At 54.6% G+C, this 20295-nt stretch overlaps 1 protein-coding gene across 14 annotated transcripts in view; it reads left to right on the forward strand.

Annotated features, from left to right (window-relative positions):
- EHMT1 (euchromatic histone lysine methyltransferase 1) overlaps positions 1-20295 on the forward strand; it is a gene marked incomplete at its 3' end in the record, with an annotated part of 95625 nt that overhangs the window by 40691 nt on the left and 34639 nt on the right. For 9 of the 14 annotated variants that reach the window (XM_064490839.1, XM_064490842.1, XM_064490838.1 and 6 more), the window contains 3 exon segments: positions 3546-3612; positions 10924-11480; positions 17605-17785. In XM_064490839.1, the coding sequence (XP_064346909.1) occupies positions 3546-3612; positions 10924-11480; positions 17605-17785 (805 nt within the window). 14 annotated transcript variants of the gene reach the window in all.

Below are 20295 nucleotides of genomic sequence, written 5' to 3' on the forward strand. Positions count from 1 at the left end.
CACTTTGTTTTTTATATTGATCACCTAAGAATGGCGTGACGTGTGTGACCCCCCCGCCCCCAGGTGGTGTTATATTGTCGAAGCTTTGTTTTATAGGGTGACTCTCAGGGTGCTGAGCCCTTGGGACAGGCTGGGCCTGGAATGAGGCCCACGGTGGACGGCAGTGCCTTGTGGCCCCACTGGCCCTGCTGGGTGCCCTTCTGCCAGTGGGGCCTCCCAGCTCCCAGTGGAAGCCTGCGTTTTCGTCTTGACTGACTGCAAGCTCAGCTAAGTAAGGGAGAGGGAGCAGCGTTTGCCGCTTTCAAGCCCTGTGGGTCGAGGCTGCGCGTCTCCACAGGTTGTGTGTGTGCCCTGTGAGCACCCCGCCCCCGCCAGTCGCAGCCCTGGAGGGCTCCCTGTGGGAGGCAGGTGTCACCTTTGCTGGTCTGCAAACTGGATTTTGTCAGTAAACTAAGTTGTGCCAATAGTATTGTTGAAACTCACGGGAGACTGCCATGTAAGCTAGGGAATCGGTCTGTTTCTTGGTGGTGAGAAGTATGTGTAGCCGTCTCCCCCCAGAGGGAGGTGAGACCAAACAGATGCTGTGTGGCCACCTCCCTGGTTTCCGCCCTCACAACAGACACCTGTGCTGGCCCCGCCCCCGCCAGCTGCTTGGAGCTTGTTGTGGTCCAGGCTGCTTTTTATTTTCCTTCACATCCCTGATGGGGTCCGAATAGTGGAGTATAACGCACAGAAGCTAAGGGCGTTGCGGGCCGCCAGGTGCAGGTGCTGATGCCTTCCCTGGTGGGCTCCGTGGCACCTCCTGCATGTCCGGATTTGTTGCGTCTTCTCCATAGATCCAGACCGGGAGGGTCGACCCCAGCTGTGCCTTCCGGGCCCGGCCCCAGGAGCGGGAAGCTTGTGTGGTCGGGTTGCCTGCTTGGCATTAACTGTGTGCCGGGTGGGTGTGTTTGCTCTGACCTGGGGGGGCCCCACGTTGTCTGGGGAGCACGGAGGGGAAGAGCCCGTCTCGGTGGCCTGCTGGGCACCACGCTGGGACACAGTGCCCTGAGACGGCTGTGGTCCCTGTTGTCCCTCATGGGGGCAGCAGCGTGGGCAGGGGGCGCGGAGGATGACAGCTCTTTCCTGGTCTAGGAGCCTGGGGTCTCCGCCAGGAGACTCCGCGCTGGGCTGGAGCGCCCTGCACAGTGCTCTCAGCCTCCCCGTGGTCTGGGCTCCTCGGATGTCAGCCACAGTCTCGGGGTGCAGGCCCCGAGCATGGCAGGGCACACGGAGTCCCCCTCGGCGGGGATGTCAGCATCACCTCGTCAGAGCCTGTGGAGGTGGGACGCAGCAGCTGAGAGGGTCTGGATCAAGGGAACAGCAAGGCGTAGCGCCATTGGTTTACTTCTGTGCGGGGAGGCCCGATGAGGGTTAAGCAGCAGATGGAAAGGGAGTCTGTTCTGATATTGCAGAGCCCCTTACATGTAATTGATGGTGCTGCTTTGGGTATTAATTGTGTTTTCCAAATTTAGGAACTAACTCTCCTTTTTCTGCCAGTGGGAAAAACAAAAAGACAAAGAGGGAAAAGGAAATCTATGAGATATTGAAAGGATTCATTCTCCTCTCCACCCCGTTTAATAGATAGTGAGTGAAACTGGAATGTGGAAAACAGTTTAAAATTAGGTGGTGGGTGGGTAGCGCTCTACATCTCAGACATCTCTTGGACTGAAGATACGGCCCATTGCTGACAACCTGTTTGGCACTACAGTCCTGCATTGGTGCCACCGAGGTTCTTAGGGAGGAGACGCTGTCGCTGGCCCAGACCTTGGGCAGAGAGCAGGAAGTGGCAGGTGGGATTTTGGCATCTCTCTTGTGCCTGCTGGAACCGAAACCTCTCTGCTCTTGGGGAGAGAAGGCCCTCCCTGTGCCTGGTGCTGGCGGCCAGTGTGTGGGGGGGCTTTCCTTTCAGCGTCAGGGCCACCAGCGGGGTCACCAGATAGCTGAGTGAGCGGCGCTCACCACCGAGATGAGCATCGAGAGGGTTTCTCTTCCTTTCTCCTAGTATCTTGCCATCGTTGGGTCTCTTATAGATAATCTGTGAAAGCTGACCAGCCGATGCCACGCACACGTGCACACATGTGCACGCACACACAGACACACAGGGTCAGGATAGAAACACTTGAGGCCACACTGGGACACTGACTGCACCCTTCCTTCCCCTCCTAGTGCAGGAGCTGTTCTTCGTGGTTCTAGTAAGTATGTCTCACATTCATTCTGAAGTGGCTTTGACCACTTTTAAACTTGAGGTATGTGTAGCAGTTAGAGTCACCCTTCTCAACCTCTGTCTGTGAAGGATGCCCGGAGCTCACAGCTCTCCCTGGGAGTCCCACTGTGGAGCCCTACCGGCGGCAGAGCGTGGAGTTGTGTCGGCTCCTGGCTTTTGTGTTTCTGTGATGATCCTGTGAGTCCAGGGCCGGAGCCTCCTGCCCCTCGGCCCGTGTGCACCAGGCTCCATCTGTGCTGGTCCCTGGAGGGGTGTCCAGTGAGCCAGACACACCATTTTGAAGATTAAGTATTTGGAAGCAGCATCGAATCTGGCACTCTTTGTGGTTACAGCCTTATTGCTGTGTTTAGAACTTTCCCTTTGGGCCCTTTGCACTGTGTTTGCTAAGTTGGAGTGAGAAAATGAGAAGACACTCACTTCCATGATGGCATCAGTGGTTGGGTCTCTGTGCAGGAGGCTGCAGGGAGCCTCCGAGAAGGGCCAGGCTTTCTGGGGCTGACAGAGGCCCACGACCAGGACTCCCCTGCACAGGAGGGTCCAAGGCTCAGCCCTCTCAGGCGCTTGCCCCATTGGTGTCTGCCACACGGCTGATTTTTTTCTTTTTTTAGATAAACAGTGGCTAGTGAGAGAAAGATGACAGAAACTCTGACATCAGCCCCTAGAAGAGCCCTGAAGTTCAGGCGGTCAGGGCTGGTGTACTCTGGATGCTCTGCAGTAAAAGGACAGGCTTGCAGAACACTTAAATAACTATGCACTTCAGTGTTAGAGACGAGGAAGGAGCCACGACACTGCAGGAGCGCTCGTATAATTCGTGCCTCAGTGTGGGAGACTGAGCTCCTGAGTGGCTCAGGTTTTTATTGAGTTTTCTTGATTTATCTGTTTCTGACCTGTTTTGTAGGGGTTGGACATTTGAAATACTTACATGAAGTATTGTCACCAGCAGAATGCACTTTGAAATAAGTTGTAGCATTCCTATAATAGAGCCAAAACATTTGTGATGTCTAATTATGAAAGCAATGCATGGATGCGTTCTTGTTAAGACAGTGTCCCCCAAGTACGGGTAAAGTAGCCATTTCCTTGGCCTGGTTTGAATGCTAGTCCTCCTCCTCTGGGGAGACCGTGTTCTGTGCGTCTGCCGCTGGCCGGGTGCTCCCTGGTTGCCGAGGGCCCACTGGTAGCGGCTTTTACCCGTGGTCCGGTTGTGGTTCGGATTCGGTGCCCGTTGAGAAGAGACCGGCTGGCGGGTGGACGGGTTGCGCTGATGGCTGTTTCTCTTCAGCAGGCGGTTCCGGCAAAGGGGGAGACGAAGCAGGACCGCTGCCTGAGAGCTGAGCTGCTGAGAGAAGGTAAGGCTGTGCCTGGTTGTGTGGGGCTGGCCTGAGGTCCTGGTCCCTGCGCCCGGGAGCCAGTGGGTGCGGGGCAGCTTGTTCAGTTGGTCGCCGACCGCTGCGGGCTGTGGCCTGGTCGGTGCTGGGTGTGGTGGGCACAGAAGGTGATCTGCTGAGTGAGGGGAGCCCCCCGCAGGCATGAGCCATGACTCTGTTGGTGTGACGTCCTTGCTGGTGAATCTGGGGGCTCTGGAAACAGCGGAGGTGCCAGGAAGCAGGGAGGCTGGCAGGCAAGGGGGTGTTTGCAGAGGGGAACTTTGGGGGTCCTGGCTACCCTGGGAGGAGCCCTGGTGGGAGACGCAGGGCTCTACGTTTGTTAAGACTTGGGGAAAAGACTGACAGGTGAACCCCGCTGTCTCACACGTGGGCTACCAGGGTGCTGACCAAGGTGCTGACCAGGCCACTGGGGAGTAGCATCTTGACCGGACACCATGCGACAGGAGGCCCCGGAGCGATGTGGGCACTGGACTCTGCTTGGCTGCATCTGCACGAGGTTGGGCATGCGGTCCTGGGACAGCTGGGGCGGACATGAGGGCTGAGCACACGAGACCGTGGGAGGAGCCCTGCCAGCGATGGGGCCATGCTCCTCCTGGCGCGGCCACTGCCCCGGGCACCGTGAGTCTCCCAGTGTTGGGTTCCTGGGAGCAGGGGGCTTGTGGGGTCAGGGACCTTGCTGCCCAGGGCTAGTCCAAACCCCACTCCCTTCCAGGTCAGACACCTGCTCTCTGAGGGGCTGGCTCAGGTCTGCCCTCTGTCCTTGGGGCATCTTTCCCTGGCAGCCAGGCCTGTCCCTGGTGGACTGATGGCCGTGGCCCTGCCCTGCATCCTGTCTTCACCTTCACCCCGGGTTCTTCCCCAGCCCACCTGCTCTCGCTGCCACACCCCCAGCTGGCCCTGGGGCGCTCGCCTCCCAGAGCTGCCTGTCCCTTTGTGCATGTTGGCAGAACCTTTGGAGACCTCGCCCAGTGTTCTCCTGGTGCTGTCCTCCCCCCTGTTCCGTGAAACGTCCTCTTCATGGGCTCCCACCCTCTCTGGCTCCCCCTCCCCCTGGCTCCCCTCCTGGGGCCTTTCCTAAATGAAGGTACGGGTGAATGCTGCCAGGTGCCAGTTCCTCCTCACACTCGGCCCCTGAGCCAAGGCCTCGATGTTCCTTCTGAGGAACCTCCAGACTGATTCCTGTGGCAGCTGCCCGCTTGGACCACCCCCAGCGGTGAGGAAGGCTCCTGACAGCCCTTGCTGGTTCCCGCCTTCCTCATTGCAGCCGCCCCGGGGGCGTGCAGTGCAGTCTCTTCGTGGTCTTGAGTCTCCCTAATGGCTGGTGGTGCTGAGCATTTTCTTCTTGTGCACCGGCCGTCTGTGTACCTTCCGTGAAGAAATGTCTATTCAGACCCTTTGCCCATTTTAAAAATTGGTTGTTGATTTTTATTGATGGAGTGCCAGGTTTTTAAAAACATATTGCAGATACAGGCTCCTTATCAGATGCGTGATTTGCAAAGATTCTCTCCAGCCTCTGGGTTGTCTTTTCCCTTTCTTGGTGGTGGCCTTGGAAGCTCAAAATAAAGTCCAGGCTTTTCTCTGTTTTTCTCATTGGTTGCTTGTACTCTTGCGTGTAAGAAACCATTGCTTCACGGAAGGTCACAAAGATGTGTGCGTGTGTTTTCGTCTTACGCTTGGGTCTTGGATCCATTTCGTAGTGTGAGGTCGGGGTCCGTCTGTCCCAGCGCCACTTGTTGAGGAGACTATCCCATTGGACTGTCCTTGCATCGGTCAGAAGGCACGAGTCTGGAAACGTGAGGGTTTGTTTCTGTTCCATGACATCTTTCCTCTCGCTGGCGCCCGTACCCTGTTGGTTTCTGTTGCTTCGTAGGAAGCTGCCGAATGGGGATGTGTCCGGCCTCCTTGTCAAGTTCGCCTCTTCTGGGTCCGTGTGAACCTCAGGGTCAGCGTGTCTGCGGCCAAGCCGGGCGGGGTTTTGGTGTGGACTGTGCTGAGGTCACTTGGGAGGCACCGTGGTCTCAGCAGCGCAGCGCCGTCCAACCGTGGACGTGGGGTGTCTTTGTGGTGATTCAGGTCTTTAATTTCTCCCAGTCGTGTCTCGTGGCTTCCGTGCACAGGCCTCACACTGCTTCGTGTGTGTGTGAGTGTGCCCCTGAGTATTTTCAACACTCTTTCAGATGCAATTTTAAAAAGTGTCTTTTAAAATTTGCTCACTGATACATAGAACTGTATATAAAATACAATTTATTTTTGTTTATTGAACTCATACCTTGCAACCGTACTGAGCCTGCTTGTTACTTGTGGCTTTTCTGACTTCCTTTGGACTTTCCATGTCTGATGTCATGTGGTCTGCAAAGAGACACTCTTTGTCTGAAGTCTTCTGCTGCTGGTGTGTGGTCACCCCACGTCCCCTCGGGGGCTGTGTGCTGTGTCTCTCCCATTGATTACATCTAGCCTGTCTGTGTCTTAAGACGCAGGTTTGAAGTGGTTTCTTGTGGGCAGGCACAGTTTAACTAGGTCTGACTTTTGTGCCCAGTCGGGTGACGTCCGCCTTTGCACTGAGGTGTTTGGACCATGGATTTGTATTGTTCCTGTTTTTTCCATTTTTTCGTTGCTCCCTTTTCCCTGTTGTTACATTCTTTTTGACTGAATATGTTTTGTGACTCCTTATCATTGCCACTGTTGGCTTGTTAGCTGTCCCCTTTCTTTCTTTTCAGTGTTTGTTCTGAGGCTCACAAATCCATCTTTAGTCAGAGTCTGCCTTTAAATGGTATTATGCCACTCTGGGTATAACGTTTTATTTTAAAAATAGTCCGCTCCGCTTCCCCTCTTATCCTTGACGCTGTGGCTGTAGATTTTACTTCTGCAGATGTTATAAGCCACACAGTCTGTTGTTACTGTGTTTGCTTTAATCATTCAGTTATCTTTTAACAAAACTTGAGCAAGGATGTAAGTTCTTCTATATTTTCTTGGGTGTTTATCATTTCTGATACTCCTAGTTCCTTTTTGTAGGTGAGTTTCTGTGTGGTGTCACTTCCCTCTCGCCAGAAGAATTTTATTGGGCATTCAGCTTGTCTTTCTGTTCGTCACCGGTTTTCTCAGCCGTCTGGCTGAGGTGCTGGCTGTGGAGCTCTCACGAGGCGGTTCGCAGACGGGGCCCCTTGTCCCTCGCTTGCTGGTGTTTCCCAGGAACCCACGCGTTCTTCTCTTCTCCTCTGTGTGGGGGTGCCTCCTCTGACTGCCGTGGGGTTTTGTCCCTGGTTTTCAGCAGTTTGGTTATTGTTGTGGTTTGGTCCAGCTTCTGCTTTTCTTGACTAGAGTTCATTAAGCTTCACCGTTCCTTGATTTTACCGTTTTCACTAAATTTGGAAAATCGTTGGCAGAAAAATGTTTTTCAGCCATTACTTCTTCCAGGCTACGTTTTCACTCCCTCTTGTCGTGGGCCCCGTGTGAGGTACTTCTGCCCGGGAGGCCCCACGGCTTGGCTCACCGGGCCGGGTCCTCGGCCTTCCAGCCTCTGGGCGCTGCTTGGCACAGGTGCCGAGGGTGTTCTGGGTGTTCCGCCCCCTCTGCGGTGATGTCGTCTTATGGTGGCTTCAGGACGTAGGCTCGCCGATCGCCATCTTCAGGAGCCCCGCTGGGCGCCGGGCCGTGTCAATGTCTTGCCCTCCTCCCGCGGTCGGCGAGCCGCAGCCCTGCGGCAGCCGCGCTTCCACCCTCTGCGTCAGATCTGGGTGTTTGACCGACCAGTTTTTCTCCTCATGGATTCTCCTGCTTCTCTTCCGTGCCTTGTAATTTTGGGTTAGCTATTTTGAGTTGTATTGCAGGTGGATTGACTGTGATGTTGGATTTGGTTATTCCCCGCCGCCCCCCCCCATTGTTGGATTTTTCCAGGGTGCTTGACTGACTGACTTGCAGACAAGGACGGCCCTTCTTGGCCTGGCTGTAAGCCGTTTCAGCGCTGACGTGCCGCGACCGGCAGCTGGAGGCCGCCTGGGGGGCCTGGCTTCTGTAGCAGGTGCCGTCGCACCTTCTTGCTGAGGTATTGGCCCCTTGGGGTCCCTCCTGAACGCCCGGCACTGGGACTTCCTCTCACCTGGTCGAGCTGCTGTTGCCCACCCACGTACGAGTCAGTATCGAGTTTTCTGACTCATGAGGAACCCGCGCTTCTCCGTTTATTTAATCTTCCTTGAACCGTGCTTGGCTGCGTCTGCTGCTCTTTGGTGTCCAGGCCTTGCCCTCTGGATTGTTCCCTGTCTCCTTGTGCTGCTGTACCTGGTGTTCAGCATTCACTTTAGAACTGCCTGTTGCTAGTACATGGATGTGCAGTTTGTCTCCTGTGACTGAACTTTACTTTGGGATAATTGTAGATTCACACACAGTTATGAGACCTAAAACAGAGAGACCCCACGCCCCCTTTACGGTTTCCCCAGTGGTGGCATCCTGAGAACCGTTGCACAGGGTCATGACCAGGGTGTCGGCATTGAGACCGTCTGCCAGCCTCACTCGGGTTTCCCCGCTTCTGCTTGCACTCCCTGTTTCTTGGTGCGTTTTTATCACACGTGTGGGTCTGTGCGTCCCCCACCGCCGCCAGTCTGCAGAGCGCGTCCGTGTCGCAAGCATCCTCTTCTGTGCCCACCGCCCCTCCCGTCCTGCCCTCGGTGTGGCCCTGGCGCCAGCGGCCTGTGCTCTGGGTCTGTGTGAGCAGGAGCATGCGGAGCGCTGCCTTGTGGGGTTGACTGTTTCCACTTGGAGCAATTCCCTGGGACTCTTCCCGGGTGCTGCTTCACCTTAAGCAGAGTCTGGGCGGCTGGGCCGCGGTCTGATAAGCACTTACTTGCTGAAGGGCGTCTGTTGCAGCCGTGGGACACCTGTGTTCATGTCTGTCGGGCGCGACTTCATTTCCCTGGAAGAAACGCCACGAGTGCATTTGCTTTTGCATGGTGGATGCGTGGTTTTGTGAGAAGTTGCCACAACTGCCAATACAAACGCACAGCTTAGCAGTCCCAGCATTCCCAGCGTCAGGGCACAAGGTCTTCTACCTCTCCACGTGTTGCAGGCTCATCTCCTTAATCACAGCCATCCCAGAGGGCGTGAAGAGGCATCTCAGTGTGGCTTAGATTTGCTACTGTTTAGTTTTGAGACATTTTTGATTTTGATGAACTGTAGTTTGTCAGTTTTCCTTTTGGGGACTGTGCTTTTGGTGTTAAGGATGAGACTCTCTGCTGAGCCCTAGACCAGGAGGAGAGTTTCGTAGTCTGCATTTTATATTATCATTCCTTTTCCATCTTGAGTTAATGTTTATATAAGGTGTGAGGCCTAGATCCAGCTTTGTTCTTCTAACCAGTCTTTCTGAACTCAGTCATTGGTTCGGTAGATCACCTGTAGATCACTTGCGGTTTTCTGCACGCAGGGCCCTGTCGGCTGCGAAGGCTCGGCAGATCACCTGAGATCACTTCTGGTTTTCTGCTCGCAGGGCCCTGTCGGCTGCGAAGGCACGTTGCTGCTGCTTTCTGACTGACGGCCCTCTCTGCCTGATGGCAGCGGCCAGGGCCTCCAGAGTCCTGCTGGATTTCCCTCATGAGAGGAGATGGCTGTATTTCAAACCGCTGTCTGGGGAAAAGGGCTTTGCCAGCTGATTCGGAACCCCTGAAAATCAATTCCACACATGGGGGCCTCACCAGAATCTCTGCCAGCTTATCCGACCATCCAGGACGGAGTTGGTCGAATTACCCGGGAGTCTGCCTTCCCATCAGCTGTCGGCGCCTGACTCACGTGGGTTGTGCTCAGACCCCGCGGTGTTGCCGTCTGTGGCCTCCGCTGTGTCAGCAGAGACCCACCAGACCTGTCTCCTCCGTGGAAGCCCATTTCCTTGCCCCCACTGTTCTTTTTCACCACTTGCTTTGCCTTTGTGGAAGTTTATTTTTTCCTGCATGTTTTAGGATTAGGTTATGGAGTTCCTCAGTACGCCGATAGGGGTTTTGATAAGGCTGTCACTGAACTTACAGGTTTAATTTGAGGCAACTTGCATCTTTTTATTTTTATCAACCCATTCAAGGTCATGAAATGCTCTTATTAAACTTTTTTTTTCCCTCCACAGAGGCCTTGGTTAAAGTTTAATATCCTTTATAGCTTTCCTGCTTTTGTGAATACTATCTTATTTTTTCTCTCACATTTTCTAAAAAGTTAAGGTAAGGCTGGCGTAGAAAAATGCCCTGGGTTCTGTGCCTCGATTTCCGACTCAGCGGTCCTGCTGCGCTGATGTTTGAATCGCTGACAGGTTCCAGGTGGCTGGAGGGCCTGCCCCCCCAACCCCTGTTCTCTCCAGTCACCTGGGACTCCCGCTTGTGTTAACCCTTGTGGTGTTTGTGGCTGTCCTCATGTTACTTCTGATCTTACGTGGAATTCGCGTCGTATTTCTGAATCAGTGTATGTTTGCTGCAGGGTGTGACATGCAGCCTTTTCCAAGTTAAGAGACTTTCTGCCTCTTCTGATTTGCTAAGGATTTTCAAAAAATTAATAGCTATTTGTTTGTTTAGGAAGTTTTTACTGCACTGCTATTTCTGTGCTCAGGGTGCAGTGGTGCACACAGACAGAGCCCTGCAGACCCCACCGTCCAGGGGTCAGAGCAGTGAAGACGGGCGGAGTCATGGCAGGTGATAACCCTGGAAGCCTGGAGAGGGGTGGTGAGAGGAGCAGTCTGGAGTGTGACCAGAGCCCCCTCTGCCCCCGCGCCGTAAGCGCGGGTCTTCTGCTGTAGTCTGCAGCGAGGCCCCGAGTACTGTCTTGCTGCTGACGCCAAGGCGCATCCCACTCTTGGGGGTCTTGGAGGGGCGGGGCCTCCCAGAGCCAGGGCTTCGTACCAGGCTGAGAGCTCCACCTGTTTTCTTCACGTCTGTCTTGTGAAGCTGCTTCCAAGGCCTCATTTCTCGTCTCTGAATCCTCCCCACTTCTGTTTTCCAGCCGTGAATTTGTTCCTGGAGCTTATGTACATCTGTGTAATGTGTTTTGCAATCTTTTAAAAATTAGTTCACCGGAGAAGTGGGTGGAGGCAGGACTGCGGCCTGAGCTCAGGGTGGACCACCCTCGGGATGGGGTCCCCCCTCAACTCACTCACTGTTGAGATGACATCCAGGACGTCTCTTTATATTTAGGCTGTCTGAGCCTAGATGTTTGTCGGTGAAATGAAATGGTTTTTCTTTAGGCAGTGTTCCTGGGCACCGGTGTTGGTGGGGCTCGGGGGAACCACTAACGTGTCTCCTCTGTCCACAGAGACTCCTATGGCGGCGGACGAGGGCTCAGCTGAGAAGCAGGGTGGGGAGGCCCATGCGGCTGCAGACGGCGAGGCCAATGGGTCCTGTGACAAGAGCGATGCCAACAGTCACCCAAACGCAGTGAAGCTCACTCAGGAAGGCACGAAAGTCGGCCCCCAGGAAGGTGCCGGCCCGGCGGCTCGAATCGCGGAAAATGGGATTTCAGACAGAGACCCTGAGCTGGGGAAGCCCAATCACGTTCGCGCCGACGGCTTCGCTCAGACCTCCAGCGTTGGCAGCAACGGCTACTTCCTCGGCAAGGCCTCCCTGTCGGAGCAGTCGCTGCGGGGCGCCAGCACCTTGGCCTCCTCCCTTCCCGGTCACGCGGCGAAGACCCTTCCCGGCGGGGCCAGCAAAGGGAGGACTCCCAGCGCCTTTTGTCAGCCGCCGGCCGCGGCGCCGGCTCCGCTCGGGGAGGGGAGCAAGGAGGCGGAGGACAGGAGGGCTCCGGCCCCAGGCGCCGACGTCAAGGTGCACCGGGCGCGGAAGACCATGCCGAAGTCCAGTCTGGGCCTGGTAATGCGCCGCCTGGGGTGGGGCCGCGCTCGGTTGGTCTGGCTGTCTGTCTGTCCTCCCTTACGTTCTACTGTAAGGACAGGGGACTTCTGTGCGCCCATCGGAGGCCTTGAGTGCTGCTCTCAAAGGGGCCCCTCGCCCGCCAGGTCACCCTCCCCTGCCCTGGGCCGGGGGCTCCGGTTCCTCCTGCCTCCTGCCCGCCCCCCGCCGCCCTGCTCTGCTGAGGCCTCGGCGCCTGTCCTCCCACTGGCCCCAGGGCAGGCATGGCTCCCCTACTTCTGGGCTTTGCAATCAGACGCCCGAGGTCAGAGGTCGGAGGGCACGTCCCCTCCACTCTCCTGGAGGACATGGAAGTTCTGTCTCCCCAGACACTCCTGCCTGATTTCCAGCCTCCCAGTCTGTTCTTTAGCATTCAGTCTTGCTGCTCATTCCGTATATTGATAGTTTTATTTTTGACAGTTATTTTTTTCATATCTGATGCCTTTGGTTAGTTTTTTTAATTAAAAAAAAAATCTGTGTGCTTAGGTAAGTTTTTGTTTTGCCCTCTAGAAGACATTACTGATAGCCCTCCTGTGTCTCTGTTAAAACTGTTTCCTCGAGTGGGAGTTCTGCTGGACTCGGCGCTGCTTGTCCATGGTGGTTTTCCCCCCGAGATGACTTCCCCCCGGCGTGTGCGCATTTTTATTTCTGTGATTTTGTATTGCCTGGCTGTAGCGCTGTGGAGCTGGAATGCTGGCCGCTGCCCACACACCTGGGACCCCACAGCCTGCTCACCTGGGCGGGGCCCCGACCCCCAGTCCCACTGTGTGGCTTGGCCCCTCAGCCTGGCCTGCCCTGGCCTGCCCACCACCTTTTGCAGTGTTCTGTACGTGCCGGACATCAAAACTTGTTAATAATGGTGAATTCACAGGAAGCCACACAGGCAGTACAGAGAGACCCCACATGCCCTCCACCCGCTGTCCCTCTCAGGTAACCTTGTACATACCGAGGGCACAGTGTGGGCTTACGTGCCCTCCCAGCTCCACAGGGCTCCCCTCGGCAGTCTCCCCACCCACCCTGACCCTGTCCTCAGCTCCACCTACTCTGGGTCCTGAAGAGTTCCTCCAGCTTTTATAAAGGTCTTCGGTTTTATGGGAACTTTAAAGCATGATCCATCGTGAGTTTTTCCATTAGATAGGAGACTTAGGGTGAAATTCTTTTTTTTCCTGCGAGTTTTTGGCCCACCGCTATCAAAATGCACATCAGAAAGTTTGCATTATTTATCTCCTTGAAATTATACTTCTATTCCATCCCCACTTCAGAATTTTATTCTAATATACTTTTATTTTTGAGGATTTTTTTTATTGTTACCCTGTCATAGTCCTCTAGGGGAAAAAAAACAATTTGAAATTTAATTTCAGGAAATTTCTCTGACCATGAGGTTCGTTTAAGGGTTGATTTGTTCCGGATTGAGTTATTGTAATTATTAGTAGCATGCAGTTGATTGCAACATGTCATTTTGTTGGAAGTTATTGAACATTCTCAGGTGGTCAGTTGCAGGGAAAGAGAACAGAAGGACTTTGAGGCTTTGGAACCTGCCTGCTTCGCACCCTGGAACTTCAGCGGCTCCTGGGACCCTGTGGGAGGAGGGAGGAATCCACGACGTGGAGACCCGGTGCCCTCCCGGCTCCCAGCCCTGGGTTCCTGCCCCGGTCTCTCCTGCCCTCAGGCTTCCTGCTCCCAGGCCCAGTTCAGTCTTGTTTGGTTTTCTTAGGAAACCATGTTTTATTGAAAATTGTGTTTTGAAAACAGTCATTCCTATGATTGAATGAGTGTTGCATGCTTGTGATAACAAACCCATTTTCCTTTGAGAGCTTAAACTTGCAGGTGTTCTCACAGCCTTGTGGCCTCACACCCCTGGGCAGTGCAGAGGCACTGCCCCTGCATGCCCAGCGTCAGGTCCACCAGAAGGCGCTGGCACAGGGCTAGACTCATCCGCTGTTCGGGCCAAGACGGTGGAAACTCCTGGAAGGAAACCTTTGTTTCTGCATTGGACTGCCCGTGCCGTAGACCCGTCTCCCCAGCTGAATTGTGCTCACACCCTCCCTGGCTCCTTCCTCAAGGAAAAAAAGATGTGCTCCTGCCCTGAGCGCGCAGTCTGGTGGGGGAAATGCTCTTCATGCAGTGGTTGTGCAGACCTGGGCCAGCCGCAGCTCGAATTAAGTGTCTGGAAGGAGGTGCAGCTGGGCTGTGAGAACTCGCACTCAGTGGACTGGGTGCGCTCGTGCACCAGGGGCTGAGCACCCAGCAGGCCTGACGGCAGCCGGGGCGAGGCGGGGAGCTGGTGGGCGAGGGGAGGCCAGCAAGGGCCAGACCCTGTTGACCACAGGCATCTTGGTCGCAGGCAGTGATGTGGACACCCTGCTCTGCAGCCTGCACTGTGGCGGTCCTCTTCTGCGTGGGGGCATGCCCGGGGCTGTGTGGGGTTCCCCACGGTGAAGTCAACACCAGCTTCTCTTGCTTTGGCGGGAGTCTGCTCTGTCTCTTTTGTCTTTTTGCTTTGCCAGGTGATAAAGCCCTAACAGAATCTGAGGTCTTCACTCAAGTTCAGCAGTTCTTAATTTTTTTTTTTTTTTTTTTTTTTTTAGATTTTCAAAAATAACACTTTAAATCAAAGAATGGGGTTTGTGCCATGAGGGAGAATTAGCCTCAGGTCCTCAGACTCAAGTTTTGCCCCCATTTCTGTGCCCTTCTGACTCGTGTGCTGCGTTTGTCTGTGAGAGCTTGGCGAGGTTGGTGGCCGCTTGGTGTGCAAGGTAGTTGCTGGGGGACATGAAGAAGCAACACATTGGGTTCCCGTGTTCAGACAGTGATCTTGCTAAGAGACAGGCCTGATGAATTTGCAGAACTAACTGGTTACAGGGCAGGTTAACTGTGGAGTCACGGAGGAGCCTGCAGTTAGAGCTGTGCTTGGAGGAGGGGAGAGGGCTTTGATGCAGGTAGAGGAGCTGTGTCCAGGGCCCTGGGCAGGAGGAGCCCAGGTGAGGGGTTTCTGGCGGGCAGAGTGTGGGTCCCTGGGAGAAGACCATAGATGGCTCGGCCGTGTCAGCCCCTAGGCAGTCCTATTGGCAGGAGGAGCTGTCTCCCTGAAGGTGACTCCAGGAGATGGGGATGCCTTTTAAGAAAATTGTATTAAAATAACATAATGTAAAATTTAGCACCTTAACCAATTTTCAGTGTCTGGTTCTCTGGTGTTAATTCAGTTCACATCGTTGTGCAGCCATCACCACCATCATCTCCAGGACTTTCTCATCATCCCAAACTGAAACTCAGTCCCCACTGAAGCCTAACCCACCCTCCCCTCCCCAGCTCCCAGCCCTGCCTCTGCTTCCCGTCTCTGAATTGACTGCTCTCGGTCCCTCACACGAGTGGAATCACACAAGATTTGTCTTTTTGTATCTGGCTTATTTCACTCAGCACCAAGTCCTCGAGACACATCCCTATTGTAGCTGGTCTCAGAATTTCCTTCCTATTAAAGGCTGAAAAATATTGCATTGCATACACACACACGTATATACGTGGATACACATGTGTATACACACGTACACACGTGTATATGTACAAACATGCACACACAGTATACACGGTTACACACATGCATACATGTATGTGCTTACGTGTACACACAAGCACGTGTATATGCACACGCACACATACACATGTGCACACAATACACACGTATATACATGCACACGTGTACACACAAACATGCACACTATACACACATGCATATGTATACATACACACGTGTCTACACACGTGCACGTCACACACATTGGTTTACCCCTTCCTCTGTCGACGGGCACCTGGGTGGCTTCCACCACTTGCCTTTTGTGAGCGATGCTGCCATGAACCCAGTTGTACAAACAGCTCTTCACGTCCCCGCTTTTTATTCTTTGGAGTGTATGCCTAGAAGTGGTGGAACTGCCAAATCATGATAATTCTGTTCACTTTCTGAGGAACCAGCATGCTGTTTTCCATGGCATCTGTCCCGTTTCACGTCCCCACCAGCAGTGCGCAGAGGTTCCAGTGTGTCCGCGTCCTTGCCGACACTTGTTTCCTGTTTGTGTGGGAGCAGCCGTGCCCGGGAGTGCGAGGTGTCCCTGTGTGGTGGGGACGTGCGTCTTCCTGAGGACGGTGGTGCTGGGCAGCTTTGCACGTGCTTTGGGCCATGTGGGTGTCTTCCTCGGGGAAACGCCTGCTCGGATGCCCTGCCCATTGTGGATCAAGTTGTCGTTTTTTGTTGAGCTTCGGGTATTGATTCCTTAGCAGACACGTGGTTTACAAAGACTTTATCCCATTTTGTGGGCTGCCTTTTTACTCTTGTCGATTGTGTCCTTTGATGCACAGAAGTCAAAATTTTTTCAGTTGAAGTATAATTGACTCACAGTATTATATTAGTTTCAGGTATACAGCACAGTGATTTGGTGTTTTTATATGTTACAAGCTGGTCACCATGATGAGTCCTCATGCAGGTTATTGCAACATTGTTGACTGTGTTTCCCATGCTGTGCGTTACACCCCTGTTACTGACTGACTGCGTAACTGGAGGTCTGTGCCTCTGAATGCCCGTCATCTATTTAGTCTGGCCTCCCTCCCATTTATTTTCTGTATCTGTCAGTCTGTTTTGATTTTTTTTTTAACATTCTACTTATAAGTGCAATCATGGTATTTTTTTCTCTGATTTATTTCACTTAGTGTAGTACCTCTGGGTCCATCCACGTTGTCACAAATGGCAAGGTTCCATTCCTTTTCATGGCTGTGTAGTATTCCACTGTGTTTATGGACCACATCTTTATCTATTCATTTATAGATGGGCACTCGGTTTGCTTGGCTGTCATAAATAATGCTGCAGTGTATGTATTTTTTCGAATTACTGTTGTAGTTTTCTTTAGGTAAATAACCAGGAGTGAAATTGCTGGATCATACAGTAATTCTGTTTTTAATTTTTTGAGGAACCTCCCCAGTGGCTGCACCAAACTATATTCCCACCAACAGTGTAGGAGGGTTCCTTTTTCTCCACATCCTCTCCAGCATTTGTTGTTTGTGATCTTTTTAATAATAGCCATTCTGACAGGTGTGAGGTAATACCTTGTTGTTGGTTTGATTTGCAAGAAATTTTTAATTTTGATAAATCTACTTCATCTTTTTCTTTCGTTGCCTGTGCTTTTGGTGTAATATCCAAGAATTCATTGCCAAATGCAATGTCATGAAACTCCCCACCTATGTTTTCTTCTAGGAGCTTCATAATTCCAGGTCTCTGATCCGCACCATGCTCATTTCTGCCAGTGGTGTGAGGTCAGGGTCCAGCTCTGCCCTTTTGCAGGTGGCTGTCAGTTTTCCCAGCACCGTGTGTTACAGGGTGCCTGTTTGCTCCCTGTTTAGTGCATCTGCGCGTGCAAAGCTTGGTTGCATTGAATTGGGTTTGAGGTCCAGCTGTCTCCAGGCTGTCAGTGAACTTAGGGAAGCAGATGGAGGGAGGGTTAGTATCGTTAGGAGTGAAGGCCAGGCCCTCGGGCGGTGGCAGGGGTTTGACATCGAATCGCAGGCAGCCATGGCCCTGGGAGCGCGGGCAAAAGCCGCTTCGGAGGTGGGTACGCTGAGCAGGAGGTGGTCAATGGCCCTGGGAGCGCGGGCGAAAGCCGCTTCGGAGGTGGGTACACTGAGCAGGAGGTGGTCTCAGAAGCGATGTGGTTACTGCGGAGGGAGGGAAAGCGAAAAGCGTGTGGAGCTGTTGCAGGGTGTGGTCCTGACCACCTGGAGACGCCTGCTGAGAGCTTGTCGCTCTCTTTCTGCGTATTTTTAAACTTAGCTACATTTCATCACCTACATCCACGGCTGGTGGGCTTTTTGTACTGGACCAGGTAGGAGATGCTTCAGGTTCAGTGAGCCACACAGTCACTGCCGCTGCCTCCCTGTCCAAACGCAACCCCCGCGGGCTGCGTCACCACGCTTCTGGCCTGGGCCTTCCCCCGCAGCCCGTCCTCCGGGAGGCTCTGGGGAGAGGGACTGGGAGCTGAGGCGCACAGCTCCGGTGCCTCCTGCCTGGGCGTCACGGTCAGTGTTCCTTGTCTGTGTTTTGAAGCACGCGGCTGCCAAGGATCCCAGGGATGGTCGAGACGCCCGAGACCCCGAGGAGCCGAGAGAGGAGACGGGCAGAAACGCCCCTGAGTTTGGTCGGCAGCAGCTTTTACCCCCCTTCCCGCCCCTTCACCAGTCACTACCTCAGAACCAGTGCTACGTGGCCACCACGAAGTCACAGACAGGTAAGGGTCCGACACTGCTGCTCAGGGTGGGGGTGTCCTGGGCCCCTAGCTCACCGGGCTGAGTCGTGCGACTGTTGGTGCCTGTGCCCTGGACGGCAGCCGCACCCTCCCGGACCTGGCCCCACAATCTCAGGCCTTCCCCGCTGGTTTTCAGCTCAGATGGAGGCTGTTCTCAGTCCTCAGGTCTTAACTGCCACGGGCTGGTTGCATAGAGGCCTGGGCTGGAGAAGCCTCCCAGGTGGTCCGTCCAGTGCTGCCGGGGGCTGGGGCTGGGCTCCCTCTGTCCCAGCCCTTCCCGGGGGTGCGGCTCCTGTGGTCAGTTGGGGGAGGATGAACTGATTCCCCGCTCGGCCTTCTGCGGGAGGTGGGGGCTGTGTGAGCGACCCCACAGGGAGGACGCTGGGCTGGGCATGCCTGTAGAACCCACTTCCACCAGGCCCTCCCGCATGCCGGGCAAGGACCCACAGGCGCGAGGGGGTCAGCCTGTGCTGGGCATGCTGGGGGATGTGCACTGAGAGGCTGGACTGGGGAGGGTTTTGGTAATGGGTCCATGTCTTCTTCAGGATGTCCAAAATGCTTATTTGTAAGTAATTTCCGATTTCCGTAACAGTTGCAGAAATTCTGCAGGGGATCCCTCTGGGCTTCCCCCGTTTTTCCGCATGCACAGTTGTGTGTCCTCCCAGCCAGGGTATCGAGCTTTACTTCTGAAACATGAGTGTCACCTGCAGACACTGGGCCCTTGGACCTCTCAGTACTCCAGTGTTCCCTGAAGTAACAGGGTCGTGGGATCCTCTGAGGTGACCACGGTGTGGCTGTCGGAGTTGGGGTTCTGCGCTTCGCGCCTCCCTCAGCCTTTGCCTGCAGCTCTTTCGATGTCCCTCATGGCTCAGGGAGGCACTTCTGGTCCAGCCTCCTGTGGTCCTTAGTGTCTCGTTGGCCTCTGATAGTCTGGAGTGTCTGTATGCTGGTTTGCTGCTGTTTTCCCTGGCCAGGCTTAGGGCGGGGACCATCCCTGGGGGTGGGGGTGGGTGTCCTCGGCCTTCCTGGGGCAGGGGCGGGGCTGCTGCCTGCAGCCCCTGTTTGTCACCATGTGTCTCGGGAGGCGGGACTTGAGGGCCTCACTTCCTGCTTCTCTCGTCCCACTGGGTGGCTCTGGCGCCTTAGGATGCCCACCCAGACTGACGACTGACGACTGTCCCCGTTGGGTCTCCGGCTGTGTCGTCCCCTCTTTGCTTGCCTGGAAGCAAGCCCCGCACCCCTCCAGCCCCACACCCGCTGTTCATTTCTCTGTTGCTCCTGAAGCCTCACGTGAGTCTCTGGGCCCCAGGCCGTCATGATCAGGTCATCCCAGCTTCGCCTTCGGGCTGGTTCCTCTGACGGGACCACGTGGTCTCGCAAGGACTTTCGTGCTCCGCCGGGGTCCTGGCCCTGCTTGCCCTTCCTCCTCCAGGGAGCCCTCGTGCTGTTTACGGAGCACAGCAGTCGGAGGACAAGACCGGCGTGTCCCCCTGCGCCCCAGCTTTTAGGCCATTTTGACACAGTGTTGTTTGTTTCAAAGAATTCAAGCTGGATGGAGCTGTAGGCCTCTATGGAATCAGTGATATAGAAAGTCGGTATTTCTCTTAGAATGTTCAGATTGTTCCTATTTTAGCTTTATTCATTCCTCGTTTTTCAGTATGAGTTTTGGAAACTGCTCGGTGTGTTCACAGCCCCGCCCCTGGCTCTGCCTCCTTTCCTCACTCGCAGGCTGGGGTCAGGCTCCCCAGCTCAGGGCCGGTGTGGCCCCTCCTTGCACCTGGTCCCCAGACACAGCGTCTGCCTGGAGTTCGCAGAGCTCCCTCCCCACCCCTTGGGAGCACCCACAGGCCTTCGGCAACTGTCCTCCGTGTCCTGCCCCTGCCAGCCCCCGTCCCTGGGAGTCCTCTGCGGACAGCCCACTCGGCCCTTTCTCCCAACATCCTTTCTCTGCATTACGTGGAACCGAAACGTAGGGTATTTTTGTCAGCCCTTTAGTGGAGTCCTTCCATGTTAAAAGCAATGGTCTTCAGATGTTTTTAACCCTGGAACTTGTTTTAAACATAAAATATTGCAGAGACCCTCATTTTGTATAAGCAGTCAGCCTGGAACTGCTTTGCCTAGGATGATGTCAGGGCCACAAGCCCCCAGATCCTCCACTGGGTCTCACTGCTGCTTGTCTAGAAGCCCTGCTCTCAGACCCCTGGACACCCTTTCCTCCGCTCCTCTCCCTTCCCTGCCCCCTGCGCCCGGACAGTTTGCTGGGCCGCATCTCAGTGTGCGGTACTGAGTGAGGAGGAAGGCTCCAGGTAACGATGGTGTGAAGTCACTCTTTGGTGGCCGTGTGTCAGTGGTGGACATGTCTAGAGACATAAGTCCTGGAGGGCGAGCTCGGCCCACCCAGTGCCTGGAGGAGGCCCTTCCGTCTCAGCTGCTGGGGGAGCCCTGCTCCGAGGTGGGCTGGGTGTCCCGGGCCCTGCTTCTGAGTCGGTCCT

This window comes from Camelus dromedarius, chromosome 10 (assembly GCF_036321535.1).
Source record: "Camelus dromedarius isolate mCamDro1 chromosome 10, mCamDro1.pat, whole genome shotgun sequence".
Taxonomy (NCBI): domain Eukaryota; kingdom Metazoa; phylum Chordata; class Mammalia; order Artiodactyla; family Camelidae; genus Camelus; species Camelus dromedarius.